General features: G+C 46.2%; 1 protein-coding gene across 3 annotated transcripts in view; it reads left to right on the top strand.

Annotated features, from left to right (window-relative positions):
• ARHGAP21 (Rho GTPase activating protein 21) overlaps positions 1-12,882 on the top strand; it is a 92,700-nt gene that overhangs the window by 67,455 nt on the left and 12,363 nt on the right. For all 3 annotated transcript variants that reach the window (XM_068145746.1, XM_068145748.1, XM_068145747.1), the window contains 7 exons: positions 8,390-8,548; positions 9,097-9,199; positions 9,290-9,326; positions 9,751-9,876; positions 10,741-11,025; positions 12,025-12,089; positions 12,172-12,320. In XM_068145746.1, the coding sequence (XP_068001847.1) occupies positions 8,390-8,548; positions 9,097-9,199; positions 9,290-9,326; positions 9,751-9,876; positions 10,741-11,025; positions 12,025-12,089; positions 12,172-12,320 (924 nt within the window). The remainder of the gene's footprint in view (positions 1-8,389; positions 8,549-9,096; positions 9,200-9,289; positions 9,327-9,750; positions 9,877-10,740; positions 11,026-12,024; positions 12,090-12,171; positions 12,321-12,882) is intronic.

Raw genomic sequence — 12,882 nt, 5'->3', positions numbered from 1 at the left:
TTGGCTGGGATTTTTGTTCTTTTTTCCTTCTGATTGAGAAGGCTGCTAATAAAGACCTACCTTGCTGCTGCCAGCCTCCCTTCACACACACCCCCCCCCCCATTTACACTAACATAGGCTCTCGTGGTATTAGGTCTCACAAGATGTGGTTCATTTCATGAATACACTTACTGAAGTTATTTGCACACTGGGCCTTTGGAGCAGTGTGAAAATGTCAGTTTGGGGGAAACAAAATCTTCCCAGGTTCCATAGCATTGCTCTTTTAAGTACTATATGGTGTGTTTGTAGTCACTTTTTGCTCATTGAAGTAGTAGATATGGCAAAGCCATGGTAGAAGCTCAGCCTGGTAGAGTTAGCTTCTGCAGCAGTCTTTCATGACTAGCCTGCTCTTGGGAATGGTACAGCCTGGGGGTGGTTTTACCTCTTTGAGTAGCAGAGTGCCCCACAGCACAGACAGAAACCCCAGCAGAGATCTTGCAGGTGTTATGGAGGGGTGCTGGAGATCTGCATTCTGACATCAGTCCTCTCACAGGAAGCTGCTCTGAAGCAGGGACTTGAAATTTGGGGTCGTATTTGATCATAGAAATGAGAGATCTGTTCAGAGCAAACCTGGTATGCAGATGTAGTATCTTTTATAGGAGAAACTGGCACAATAGCCAAGATGCCATGTGTTTCAACTCTTCTTCCAGGTAAGCAAATGTTCCTGGGGGCTGAGGAAGCTGCTGGGTCTACAGCAAAACACACCCTGGCACTGCAGCCTTCAGTCCTTCCATGTGCTGCTGAGTGCAGGGTCTTGTGGTTAGCTTGGAAAGCTGCTGTTTGTTTCAGATCCAAGGAAAGGCTCTGTGCTTGAAATGTTCTCTGTTGCTTTAAACTGCATCTGTCAGCCTCATGAAAGGTTATGCCAGAAATGGCCTCCTCTGCTCTCTAGTAAAATTTGCCTTGCCTCTGTCAAGGGCTGTTAGCCATTGTGCTGTTTCATGGACGGGGTTTTGTCGTGCAGTTTGCACACAATTTCTCCATCAGAGAGCAGCAAATGATAGATTCCTGCCCTCTTGGCTCATCTGGGATGTGTTCACCTGCATCAGGATGGAAACCAGAACCCTACTTAACTTTTTGTAACTGCTCAGGAGAGGTTGATCCAGAATGTAGCTATTGGAATCCGTTGCTTAGCCATAGAAGCCTGGTGTGCACATCTGAGCTTTGCAGCTGGCTTAGAACTATCTATTTTACCTTCCTGCACCACCTCCCAAATGGAGTTGAATGAAGCCATCCATAAGAGTGGGATGGACAAAGTGCTTCAGTGCTTCCCCTGACTGCAGCGCCTCCAGCTGCCGGTGCAGTGTAGTGCTTTGCCCATTACTACCAGGTGAATGTTGTTTGCAACCACAGAGCGGAGGGTTGCATGTAAATTAATATAGTTAAAAATACTTAGCTCAAATAAACATCATCTGGAAGTGTAAACATGTTTTCCAAACCAAACAGGTTTATACTCATCCAATTAAAGGGCTGCTCTTTGAGGCCTGCAGTAGCAGCAGACAAGACCAAGACTTTTCCTCAGAGGTGTGATCCCCTTCTGGGAAACATCTGGTACAGCTCTACCCTAGAAACATTTTTAGGCCACTTCATTCTCCTGTTAATTTGTGAATAAATGAGAGAAAATAAGCCAGATAAAAATATTTGACCAGACTTCAGTAATGCCAAAGTGTGGTAAAAATGAGGTGAGTGTCCTCTGTCTGGCCAGAGCTGGTACCACAGGAAGGTGTGAGAACAGGACAAGGAGAGGTGATACTCAGTGCTGGTGCTTGAGGGTCTCCAACCACTGGCACTGTACAGCGTCTCTCAGCCAAAGGGTAGTTGGCAGGGCTCCACACACTCCTCCATCCTCCTCCGTACTACAGGAAGATTTTGCAGCCCAGTACTCTGTGTTGATTTAAATGAAGATTGGAAAGCAGGTTCACAGCTTTCACCACATGGTATTTATGCTTTTTAGGGGGGCTATAACTTGTCTCCTGCTGGCTGAATTTCTGATAGAGGTGTTTGAAGAGCAACCAGCAGGCTGCTGATCTTGATTCACTTTCAAGCCACTCATGGTTTGATCTCTCTCTTGCTTTTATCCTTAGTGCAGAGAAACCCCCATGGGGATTTCTGTGCTGGTTATCAGGCAGGCTCTGCTTTTCGCCTTGCTTTGAGATACCTTCTGCCAATTTCCAGACCCAAGGTTTTGTTAGCATTTTTCAGACTGCTTCAGTATCTGTTGTTCTACAGAGCTCTGTCACAATGAAAATGTTTGGGTACTTGTTGATAAACAGGAAGATAAATGTAGCTGGATTGTAGTGAATGGGAGAACCATAGACTGAGAGCCCTGGGGCTCTTTAGTCTGGAGAAGAGAAGGCTGAGAGGGAGCTGATCAGTGGTCAGTAGTAGTAGCTCAGGGGTGGCTGTCAGGATGAAGGTGCCAGGCTCTTTTGGTTGCCTTCCTGGGTCATCTGCCCTGGGTGACCCTGCTTTGGCAGGGGGGTTGGACTTGATTTGTAGAGGTCCCTTCCAACCCCTAATACTCTATGAATGTACTTGTTCTGGTTTCTGCTCAAGAGAGAAGCATCAGGCAGGGAGAAATTAAAGCACTCAGGGCTTGTGACCCCAACCTTAAAGGCAAGTGACAGTTGATTAGAGGTGGCTGATGGGCATGTTTTAAGCAAACTGTAATTGTAGCAACACCTGTTAGTAATTGAGCTAAAGGTGAAAGTCTTCAACCATTGTGGTAATTGTAGTTGTGTTTGTCTGCAAGTCACTGCCTGGCTGTTCCAAGCTGTGACAATATGAATGGAAGTGCAGGAGAAATGAGAGCTGACAGATGTTCAGTTTGGAGGGACTGTTGCTTCCATTACTTTAGCAATAGCATTGGCACAGCTTTTAGCATGTCATCAGTGTTTCTAAGAGAGGCATCAGCCTTCTATTTGTCTTCTTTCAGGGTTTCACAGTGTCCTGCCAAATCATCATTGCTCCGGGCTGAAATTTTCATCTTTCTTACCCAAAGAAGGATTTTTAAATCACTGTGGTATCCTGAGACACAGCAGCCAAAACAGAGTTACAGATCCATGGTTTATGTGCTTCTGTGACTCCAGAATCCTTTTGTGAGTTAAAACATAATCCTGGAAGTCAAGAATTCAGAGCATCTAGAGGAGTTCCCCGTGAGCAGAAGCATCACATTGGTTTGGTTAATAGGTAATAGAAAGAAGTGAGTCCAGCAGGTTGAGAGAGGTGATTCTGGTACTTTGCTCTCGTGGGACCTCACCTTGAATACTGTGTCCAGCTCTGGGGCCCTCAGCAAAAGAGAGACATGGACCTGCTGGAGTGGGTCCAGAGGAGACCACCAAGATGAACGTCTCCTATGAAGAGAGGCTCAGAGAGCTGGGGCGGCTCAGCCTAGAGAAGGAAAGGCTCTGGGCGAGACCTTAGAGCAGCATTTCAGTATCTGAAGGGGACCTACAGGTAGGCTGGGGAGAGACTGTTCAGAAGGGCTTGGAGTGAGAGATAGGATGAGGGGCAAAGGTTTGAACCTGGAGCAGGGTAGATCTAGGTTAGGCATCAGGAGGAAGTTCTGCACAATGAGAGTGGTGAAATACTGGAACAGGTCACCCGGGGATGTGGTTGAGGCTCCATCCATTGGGACATTCAAGGTCAGACTGGATGTGGCCCTGAGCAGCCTGCTGTAGTTGGAGGCGTCCCTGCTGACTGCAGAGGGGTTGGACAAGATGCCCTTTGAGGGTCCCTTCCAACCCAATGTCATCTGTGAATATTTTCAAAGCATAAATCCTCCTCAGTATATCATTGTAACTTAAAGTAATTGCAGGTAAGAAAGGAACGCTGTCTTGGCCAAAAAATGCAGTGGGAATTGAGGATCTGATTTGTTTTGTTTTGCTGGGGTAATGTTGTGAACTGGAACCCTTAGAACTGCTTTGTATTTGTATGGAAAGATAGCTTCACATTTGCTTTAAGGCTGAAGTAAAGCCCCCAGTCAGAGATGAGGTTTTCAGAATGGCCTCCTGTGGAGAATCACCTTGCAAAGCCTTTTTCTGTTTGTGTGCAGCTCAGCTGTTACTTAGGTGAGCACATTAGCAGAGGGCTGGATTTGGTGGTTCAGGAGGCTTGTTCCAGTGCTGAGTTTCTGTGGCTTGCAGAAATGGATGTGCCCAGCATGCAGACATGTTCCCATTCCATTCTCTTGGCCACAGGAGGATAATTACGTAAAGCAGATACATGAAGAAGCTCTTTGTGGGGACAGTGGGGGCTGTCAGGGCTGCAGGCACTTACAAAGTAACTGACAGAAAAAGGCTTTGCAGAGGTCCTGTTTGGAAAAAGGAGGTAGCCAGCCATGCTGGACCCAGGCAGTAGTGGCTCTTCTTCCCAGATCATGTGCTTCAGGCTGGCAAGTCTCTGCACTTATTGGAGCTATTGCCCATGGCTGAAGGGGAAGAGATTTTAGGTTGGAGTCCAAGATGCAGCAGCTTGCATCTCAAGATGTGTAACACACAGTCACTGCTGTGGGGTGCTTGTTAGTCACTTCAGCTCTCTTGTGTGATAGCAGGGGCAGTTCCATAGAGCTTATTCTTGATGGAATCAACAGTGTTTAGTTTATTGGTTATTTCTGCTCTCTTGTGCGGTAGCAAGAGTGAGCTTACCTTGGATGGAATAATTCATGTTTAGTTTGGGAGAGCAGGGTGAGTTCCATGTAGCTGAGTATTGCTTTGAACAATTGATCTGTATTGGCTGCTGCTGCCCTTTGGTGTGATAGCAGGATTGGTTCCATGTCACTTGTTACTGCTTTGAACAATGCCTTGGTTACTCTGCCCTTGTCTCTGCACAGCCCAAATGGCATACCTGGGATTTTACTTGATCTTTCTATTCCTGGCAGGCTTTTAAGAAAAATGCTCTGGATTAGTATCTTTGTGTTTGCCTTCAATTCAGCCTCTTTCCAGGTTCCTTGGAGATGAAGAGCCTCTGAGATGGAAGTGGGGGGTTGCTTGGTTTGTTTAGCTTCCTTGCATGTGTGTGGATGAGGATCCTCCTGTTCCTCCAGTGTCTTGTCAACCCTCTCTCATTTCTTCTTACATCCTTCTCACTGATGCCTCTTCCTTGTGACTGCTGCCCCCTGCTCTGCTTAGTAGACTTTGCTGACCCCCTCCTGTCCTGCCAGCTGCCAGGATGAAGGAAGGGAGAACACCTCCATGTGGCTGTACCAGAAGGGAAGTGCTGCCTATGGCAAGGTGGAACAGGTTGCCCAGAGAGGCTGGGGGTGTTCAAGGCCAGGTTGGGTGAGGCCTTGAGTCAACCTGGTCTAGTGGAAGGTGTCTCACCCCTTGGCAGAAGGGCTGGAACTAGACCTTTAAGGTCCCTTGCAACCCAAACCATTCTGTGATAATGTTTTTAAGAACTCTTACAGGCTGTTGCTTTGGAGACAGAGTAGCCTGAGCTCTGCAGAAGGTTGAGTTTCTTAGAGCAGTCATTGAGGCAGTTCCACCAAATCTATGAGAGTAACCACAGCTGCATTCGATCCTGCAGGGACCTCTTTCAACACATACCTCACCTGAGAGTTGAATATGGCTTTCAGAAAGCCCATAACATTGAAGGGCTGCTACCTTCTTCAGTGCATGCAGCTTGGGAAGTTTTATGTGAATGCTTGGTGTGTCCAGGAGGGCATGCTGGGACGAATTGCCTAGGGAGGTAGTTGAGGCTGGAGATATTCAAGGTGAGGCTGGACAGGGCTCTGGGCAACCTGATGTCCCTACTGGCTGCAGGGGGGTTGGACTGGATGACCTTTGGAGGTCCCTTCCAACCCAGACTATTCCAGGATTCTATGCTGTCTCAGCAATCTTCATGTGCAAAGCAATTTGAAGCTTGTTACTGCAGTGTGTAACTCCCCAGCTCTTACATTTTTAGGAGTGGAATGTTCAAATGAGATAATAAATGGTTTTTGATGAACTCATTCCCCCCTAGCTGGCACTTTCTGGGCAAACACCCTGAGCAAAACCTGCTCTGAATTAAATGCTATAAACAAAGACATTAACTATTACATGAATCATAGTAATGTTGTTGTGCATCAGTGTGGTAGGGTCTGCTGCAGATCTCTGGTGGTTATTTAGTGCACTTTTGGTGTTCATTCCTTTGTATCCTTGGGAGACTGGTTAATTGCTGTTCCTTCATTCCTCATCCACAGAGGCAGTATAGTACATCCTCTCTGTCATCCTTTGTCCCCCATCGAATCTTGACTTGTGAAATCTCTCATTCAGTCTCTGAGCCACTCAGGGTAAATTTGCCTTTCCAGAGAGAAAGCCCAGCACTGAATGAGGCAGTCACTCCTGTGGTGTACCTCATGATCACTTCATGTCACGTAGAAGCTTGCCATTAGCTGACCTTCACCCTCTTAGGGACTCTTCCCTCCTGTTTCGGTGTCATTGTGCCACTTCTTTAAAGCTTGCCTGTTTCTAAAGCCAGTGCTGATTCATCTGGGGCCCAGATCCACTGCAAAGTACTAATCTGAATAATTGTTGTTAATTTCAGGGTCTTAGAAACTGGATTTCCTCAGCTGTATTTAAGTGCTGTGGGAACCTGTGTAGTGTTGCCTAACACTTCTGTGTTCCCAGCTTGCACAGGTTTGTTTCTAGCACCACTGTTGGTGTAACTTTTGGAAGTAGAAACTGTGACATTTGGAGATCAGTCTGTAATAGCAGTAACTAAAAAGCTGAGCACTTGCAGCTTGTATGCCATAAACTCCTTGTACAGCAGGGGCTTGTATTCCTTAGTCCATGTTACTGTCCTTGTCTCAGGGTTCGCTGCAGGGAAGCTGAGCAAATGGGCAATGGAACAGCGAGCTGCTGCAGTTTGGAACTGGAAGTGTACCTGAGGTGGTTCCCGTCTCCTAGATGCTGGAGGGATCTGTCAGTGCTTCTCCTACAGGCAAACCTTAGAACTACAGAATTGTTGTGGTTGGAAAAGACCTTCGATAGAGTCCAGCCACTGACCTAACCCAGCCCTGGCCATGGGCCCTGAAAGTGCCATGTCTGCACCTTTTAACAGCTCCAGGGACAGGGAGTCCACCACCTCCTTAGGCAGCCTGTTCCAATGCCTGACCAACCTCTTTCAAACCTCAGGCATTTTTTAGGCTGTAGTATCACAGATTTGCTGCAGGAGGTTTTGTTTGCCCTTTTTATTGTTCCTAGTTTGCAGCTAGGTGGGGTTTTTTGTGTGATGGTTCAACATAACCTCAGGAATTAGGATCTTTTCCATGCCAAACAATGTAAAGGGTTTTTATTGCCTGAGCTTCCTGTACTCTAATTGTTTATTGCCTTGTTTCCCATGTACATTGCCCAGTTTTGATGGCGCAAGTGCTGCCCTAACAGAACTGTTAGTGACTGCAGGGACAGCACAATGCAGCACATGCAGTTGTGCTGGCACAAAGCAAAGAATAAACCTCTGTCTGTGAGTGTTCATTGCTTTCAATGGGCTTTTCAGTGGCTCTGCATATTACAATTCCTAGCACCTAGCATACATTCACAGCATTACAGCAGCACAGTGCAGCCCCTGCTCGGCGTTTCATCTGGCAGTTCTTTTCCCCTCCATCCCTTCTATCAGAGCACGGAGCAGGATCACGTTAGCTGGTCCCAGTGATGTGCTGTAGAAGAGGTTCCAGCTCCTTGCTCAGGATGCCTGAAAATGTCTCTTTTGACTTCTTCCATCCCGTAAGGAACACGTTCAGTCCTAGAAATACTTGAAGCCTTTTGGACTCTCTGGCGATGACCCTTGTGACCGTTGAGTCTGTGAGGTGCTGGGCGTGCATGGCATGCGATCCTTTGTATGAGCAATTAGGGGAAGAGCTAATTGGTATGTAGTGCTGCCGTCCCTTGAAAACAGGAATACTTGCTGCTTTGTGTGGATGGGGTGGGGGGAGGTTGGTTCTTTGGATGTGGGTATCTGCTTAAATGCTCCTTTCTTTGCTTGGAACTTGGCTTTCTTATTTAAATGCCTGTGTTTTGCTGCAGGAAGTTGTGCTTGTCTTTCTTTAAGCTTACACTTCCTGATGGAATAAGTGTGTGCTTCTCTTGGGCACACAAACAGAAGTAGTCTGGTTGAAAGCAACACTACCTGAGCTGAGCAAATAATCCCTGTTTCATCTGCTCACAGCAAACTCTGTAATTGGGTTTGATGTTCTTTGCCCCCATCTCTGGAGGACAGTTAACACCCCTATGAAATCAGACTCCTGTCTCACAGAACACCTTTGACAGTGTGACCTCCTTGGACCCTGTAAAAGACCTCGCGTTCGGTTTGTGCTGATGCGGATCGTGAGCAGTTCCCTCCCTGTCTCATGTGTGACCCTGGCCTCTTGCAGATGAACCGACCAGTCCTAGCATCGACCATGATATTGCACACATTCCTGCTTCTGCTGTCATTTCTGCATCTGCTTCCCAAGCACCAGCTATAGCAGCTGTTCCTCCCAGCCCCACCTCTCCAGTCCCTTTAATTCGGCGGCAGCTGTCACACGATCATGGTGAGTGTTCACTTCCTTTTCTCTTTCCCGTCTCCTTTTACACTTTGGAGAGTAAGAGTGAAAATTACTTGCCTTATGAGGGGAGGCTGAGAGCCCTGGGGCTGTTCAGTCTGGAGAGGAGAAGACAGAGGGGATCCGATCGGTGTCTATAAGTATCTGAGGGCTGGGAGTCAGGAAGGAAGGGACAGGGACAGCCTGCCCCTTTTATGCTTCGTGATAAGACAAGGGGCAATGGATGGAAACTACAGCACAGGAGGTTCCACCTCCACGTGAGGAACAACTTCTTTACTATAAGGGTCACAGATCACTGGAAGAGGCTGCCCAGAGAGTCTTCTCTGGAGCCTTTCCAGCCCTGTCTGGATGTGTTCCTGTGTGACCTGTGCTGGGTTCTACGGTCCTGGTCTGGCAGGGAGGTTGGACTCCATGATCCCCAGAGGTCCCTTCCAACCCCTAAGATCCTGTGATCATGGGCTCTTTATTTCTTGAAATAAAGTGCAAAAATCAAATGTAGGCCCTTAGATACTCAATCCCCCTCTGTCTGTCTGTAGAGTCCATCCGGCCTAGCGTGCTGGACAGCCAGCCTGCTGCAAAGACTGAGAGATCCAAGTCGTATGATGAAGGACTGGATGACTACAGAGAGGAGGGAAAATCGTGAGTCCATCCCCCAGAACCCAGTGAATTGGAGATCTGTTTTTAACAGTGTATAAAATCTCCTTTTGACACTTGTTTTTCTCTCTGCAGATCCATTAAGCATGTGTCTAGTTTAAAGGGGATTAAGGTAGGTAAAAAATAAACACCAGGTCTGAAGAGTTACACATAGTGCTGAGCCCAGCTGCAGAGCTGCACAGCTCCCACCATACAAAGTGATGTCTGAGATGCAGAGTGAAGTGTATAGAGATTGCTGCATATCAAATTGTCCCTGCTGTGTGCATCATACAGGCATGGCCTCTTTTCTTGCTCTTCATTTTCCTCAGCCACTGTCAATAAAGTCTATCTATTATGTGCTTTTGTAAAATCTTACTAACGAGAGCCTCAGACTCCTGCAGTTCCTCAGAGTATTCTTGGGATGTGAGGTCACTGCTGGATGGAAACCTCACCAGGAGGACCCTGGAAGGGGCAGTTTGAAATAGATGAACGCTGGGGTTGTGAAGAAATGACTTAGAATAAATGCTGTGAGGTTCTCTCTGTGATGCTTTGTTTAGGTCCCAGACAGCCAGAAATCTTCAGAAGACTCTGGCTCCCGAAAAGATTCCTCTTCAGAGGTCTTTGGTGATGCCTCCAAGGAGGGCTGGCTCCATTTTCGCCAGCTGGTTACGGACAAAGGAAAGGTACCTGTCGCCTCCCGCGTGCCAGCCCAGCACGCATCTTAGGCTGCTGAAAGCCGGCAATCTTGGAGCTTCCCTCTTCTGCTTTGTTAATTAATTTTGGGGGGATATGAGCATCAGTAAGACTGACAGCATTCTAGACCTGTTGGAATGTTAACATCAGTGAATTCCTTGGTATCTTTTGCAGAAGGCTTTCTAAACTCTCTTAATTTTACATTTCAAACCATCTGTGAAGTGAGCTAGTTTCTAATGACTGATTAAGTAGGAAGAATCAGTCTCTTGATAATTGTAATTAGTGGTCCTTGTTCCCCCCTCTTTGCTAATAATGAAAAAAAGCTGTAGGTTTTGAGACTGTTGTGGAGCTGAGTTCAAATTAACCTTCTGCACAAGTATAAACTAATACTTGGGGAAGACTGGGAGTCTGGAATTGCAGCCATGTGTAAATGTCAGTCTGATTTGAGTGGTGTTTAAGGGCATGAACAGGAGACTGGCCGGTCACAGAATGGCTTGTGTTGGAAGGAACATTAGAATTCATCTAGTTCCACCCCCCTGCCACATGCAGGGACACCTAAATACTTGATTTTTTTACTAAGTTTGTATGAATACCTCTGTGAAGTTGTAGTCACATTCTGCTGCTTGCTGCTGTCATGGGTGAGCAGGCACTTAATGGGTGGTTGGGGTGGGCAATTCACTGCTGTAATGGAGAGCCCTTCCTGAAGCCCACTTCTGTGCAGTCTTTTCCCAGGGGCCTTTCCTAAGGATGGTACAGATAAGTAGTTAGGCTTTTCTTTCTGAAGCTTCTGGAGGTGGCTTTTGTGATCCAGAAAGATGTGCTGTAAGCTAACAGGTCGGTTGGTGTTCTTGCAGCGAGTGGGTGGCAGCATTCGGCCATGGAAGCAATTGTATGTTGTTCTTCGAGGTCATTCACTCTACTTGTACAAGGATAAAAAGGAACAAGTGACCTTGTCTGAAGAAGAACAACCTATAAGCATCAATGCTTGCTTGATAGACATCTCTTACTGTGAAACGAAGAGGAAGAACGTCTTTAGACTCACCACGTCAGACTGCGAGTATCTGTTTCAAGCTGAGGACAGGGATAACATGTTAGCGTGGATTAAGGCAATACAAGACAACAGCAACCTAAACGACGAGGTAATGCAGAAGCCATAGCTCCTGTCTTTTCATTAATAATTGATTGTATTTTCTTGTAATTAATACTGCAACAAGAGATGATTTTGCAGTTAAAACAACAGACCAAAATGCATACAAGGGGCAGCAAAGAAAATAAGGTGAAAGGCAAAGAAACAGAGTAAATAGATGGAGTTTGGCAAAGCCTGGTACCATCAGAGAACAGACTTCTGGAATAAATGAATTCATGTTACTGCTGACTTGACTAATCTCTTAAGAGGAGAACTGCAGGATCGAAAGAAGTGTGTTCTGTCTCCAGACCTCATTGCAGCAATGTGTGCAGTGTGGTGAATCCTGAGTAGGTACGAAGTGAAGCTGTGAAGGATGCCTGTGTTGTGATTAAGTGTTTGTGTCCATGCAGGAAATGCTGATGCTGAATGCAAAAGAGAAACGTACACTACTGTACATAACATACCAGTGTCAGTCCCAATGTTGTCCTCAGTGCTGCTTCATTGCAGTGATGAGTAACAGAGGAATATTTTCATGTCTGGTCACGCACATCTGCTCAGGTTTGAGAGAATTGTCCAAAGCAAAAGGGATCGCCACACATCGGTTCTCAGGTGGATCCAAGCACATTGACTTCCTGTCTGCTTCAGCTGTGTATGTAGCAGTGTGCACACAGGACTGGATTTTTCAGAGTAGGCTGCATGTTCTCTGTTTAGATTTACTTTCAATTCAACAGGACTTGATCAGACTCTATTGCTTGGGGATGGGGGCAAGTGTAAGTGGCAGCATGGAATTTGTAATTACTGCCGTGTTCCTCATGACTTTCAGAAGTTTTGTCCTTGCTGTTCTTAAGGGCTACCTGCTAGATACTGATTTATTATTGTTATTCTTATTTTCAGCTGTACTGAAATGTTAACTTTTCCTATGCAGTCTGTTGGCAGGAAGAGGTAATGTTAAGTATTCTGAAAGTAAGAAAGTGTTTGTTGTACTTTCTGAGCGTCTCCATTCGTTCCACAGGACACTGGGGTCACTAGCAGAGACCTGATTAGTCGAAGGATTAAAGAATACAGTACAATGATGAGGTAGGTGAATTCTGTGCTGCCATCACTTTTTGTAGACTTCTTATCTAGCTGCTTTCTACTGAGGCAGTGTTTCTTGCTTCAGTTCTTCAAGCAGCAAAACAGAGCCATCTCCCAAAACACCTCGCCAGAGCCTAAGCATCAGGCAGACTCTGCTTGGAACTAAGGCAGAACAGCGGACTCAGAGCCCACATTCTCCCAAGGATGAGTCCGAAAGGAAGCTTCTCACTAAAGGTCTGTATGGGTTCTTTTCTTGGTGTCCTTATAGCTCCAGTGGGAGGGCACTGAGGTGCCATTCTCTGGGTCTTCCAAGTCATGAATGCACAGATGCAAACCAAGGATTAACCAAGGGTTTTCATAAGCTGCAGCTATGGTCACTCATTTCATTTAGCTACTTCATTCAGATGTTCTCTTAGATTTCAGGTCTCAGATCCCTGAAGCTTTTTATTCCAGTCCTCTCTCAAGAGGGTATTAGGTTTGGTTTTTTCCTTTCCCTACAGCTCTGTGTAATGTTAACAGTAGCAAAATACAAATGTTAAACTTCTTGTGACCTACATTTTGCCAAGCTTTGGAAATAACTTTGTGAGGAATTGATACTTTGATCTCCAGCTGACGTGGAAGTGACAAAAGGTAAATTGGTTAAGAAACCAGAATTTTTCCACAGGAATGTTGAAGTAGGGAAGTGAAAACTATCAGCTTTTCCCAGAAGTAATGCCTGCTGAGTTCTGAAAAAGGTCCAGTGAGCAGGCACTGCAAACTTCAATCACTAAATGAAGTCCATCACATCCTGGCACAA

Source organism: Melanerpes formicivorus, unplaced genomic scaffold, assembly GCF_026170545.1.
Source record: "Melanerpes formicivorus ecotype bairdi unplaced genomic scaffold, bMelFor1.0.p_v2 SCAF_13, whole genome shotgun sequence".
NCBI classification, from domain to species: Eukaryota; Metazoa; Chordata; class Aves; order Piciformes; family Picidae; genus Melanerpes; species Melanerpes formicivorus.
The sequence above is the reverse complement of the archived record's forward strand: the minus strand, read 5'-3'. Positions and strand labels throughout refer to the sequence as shown.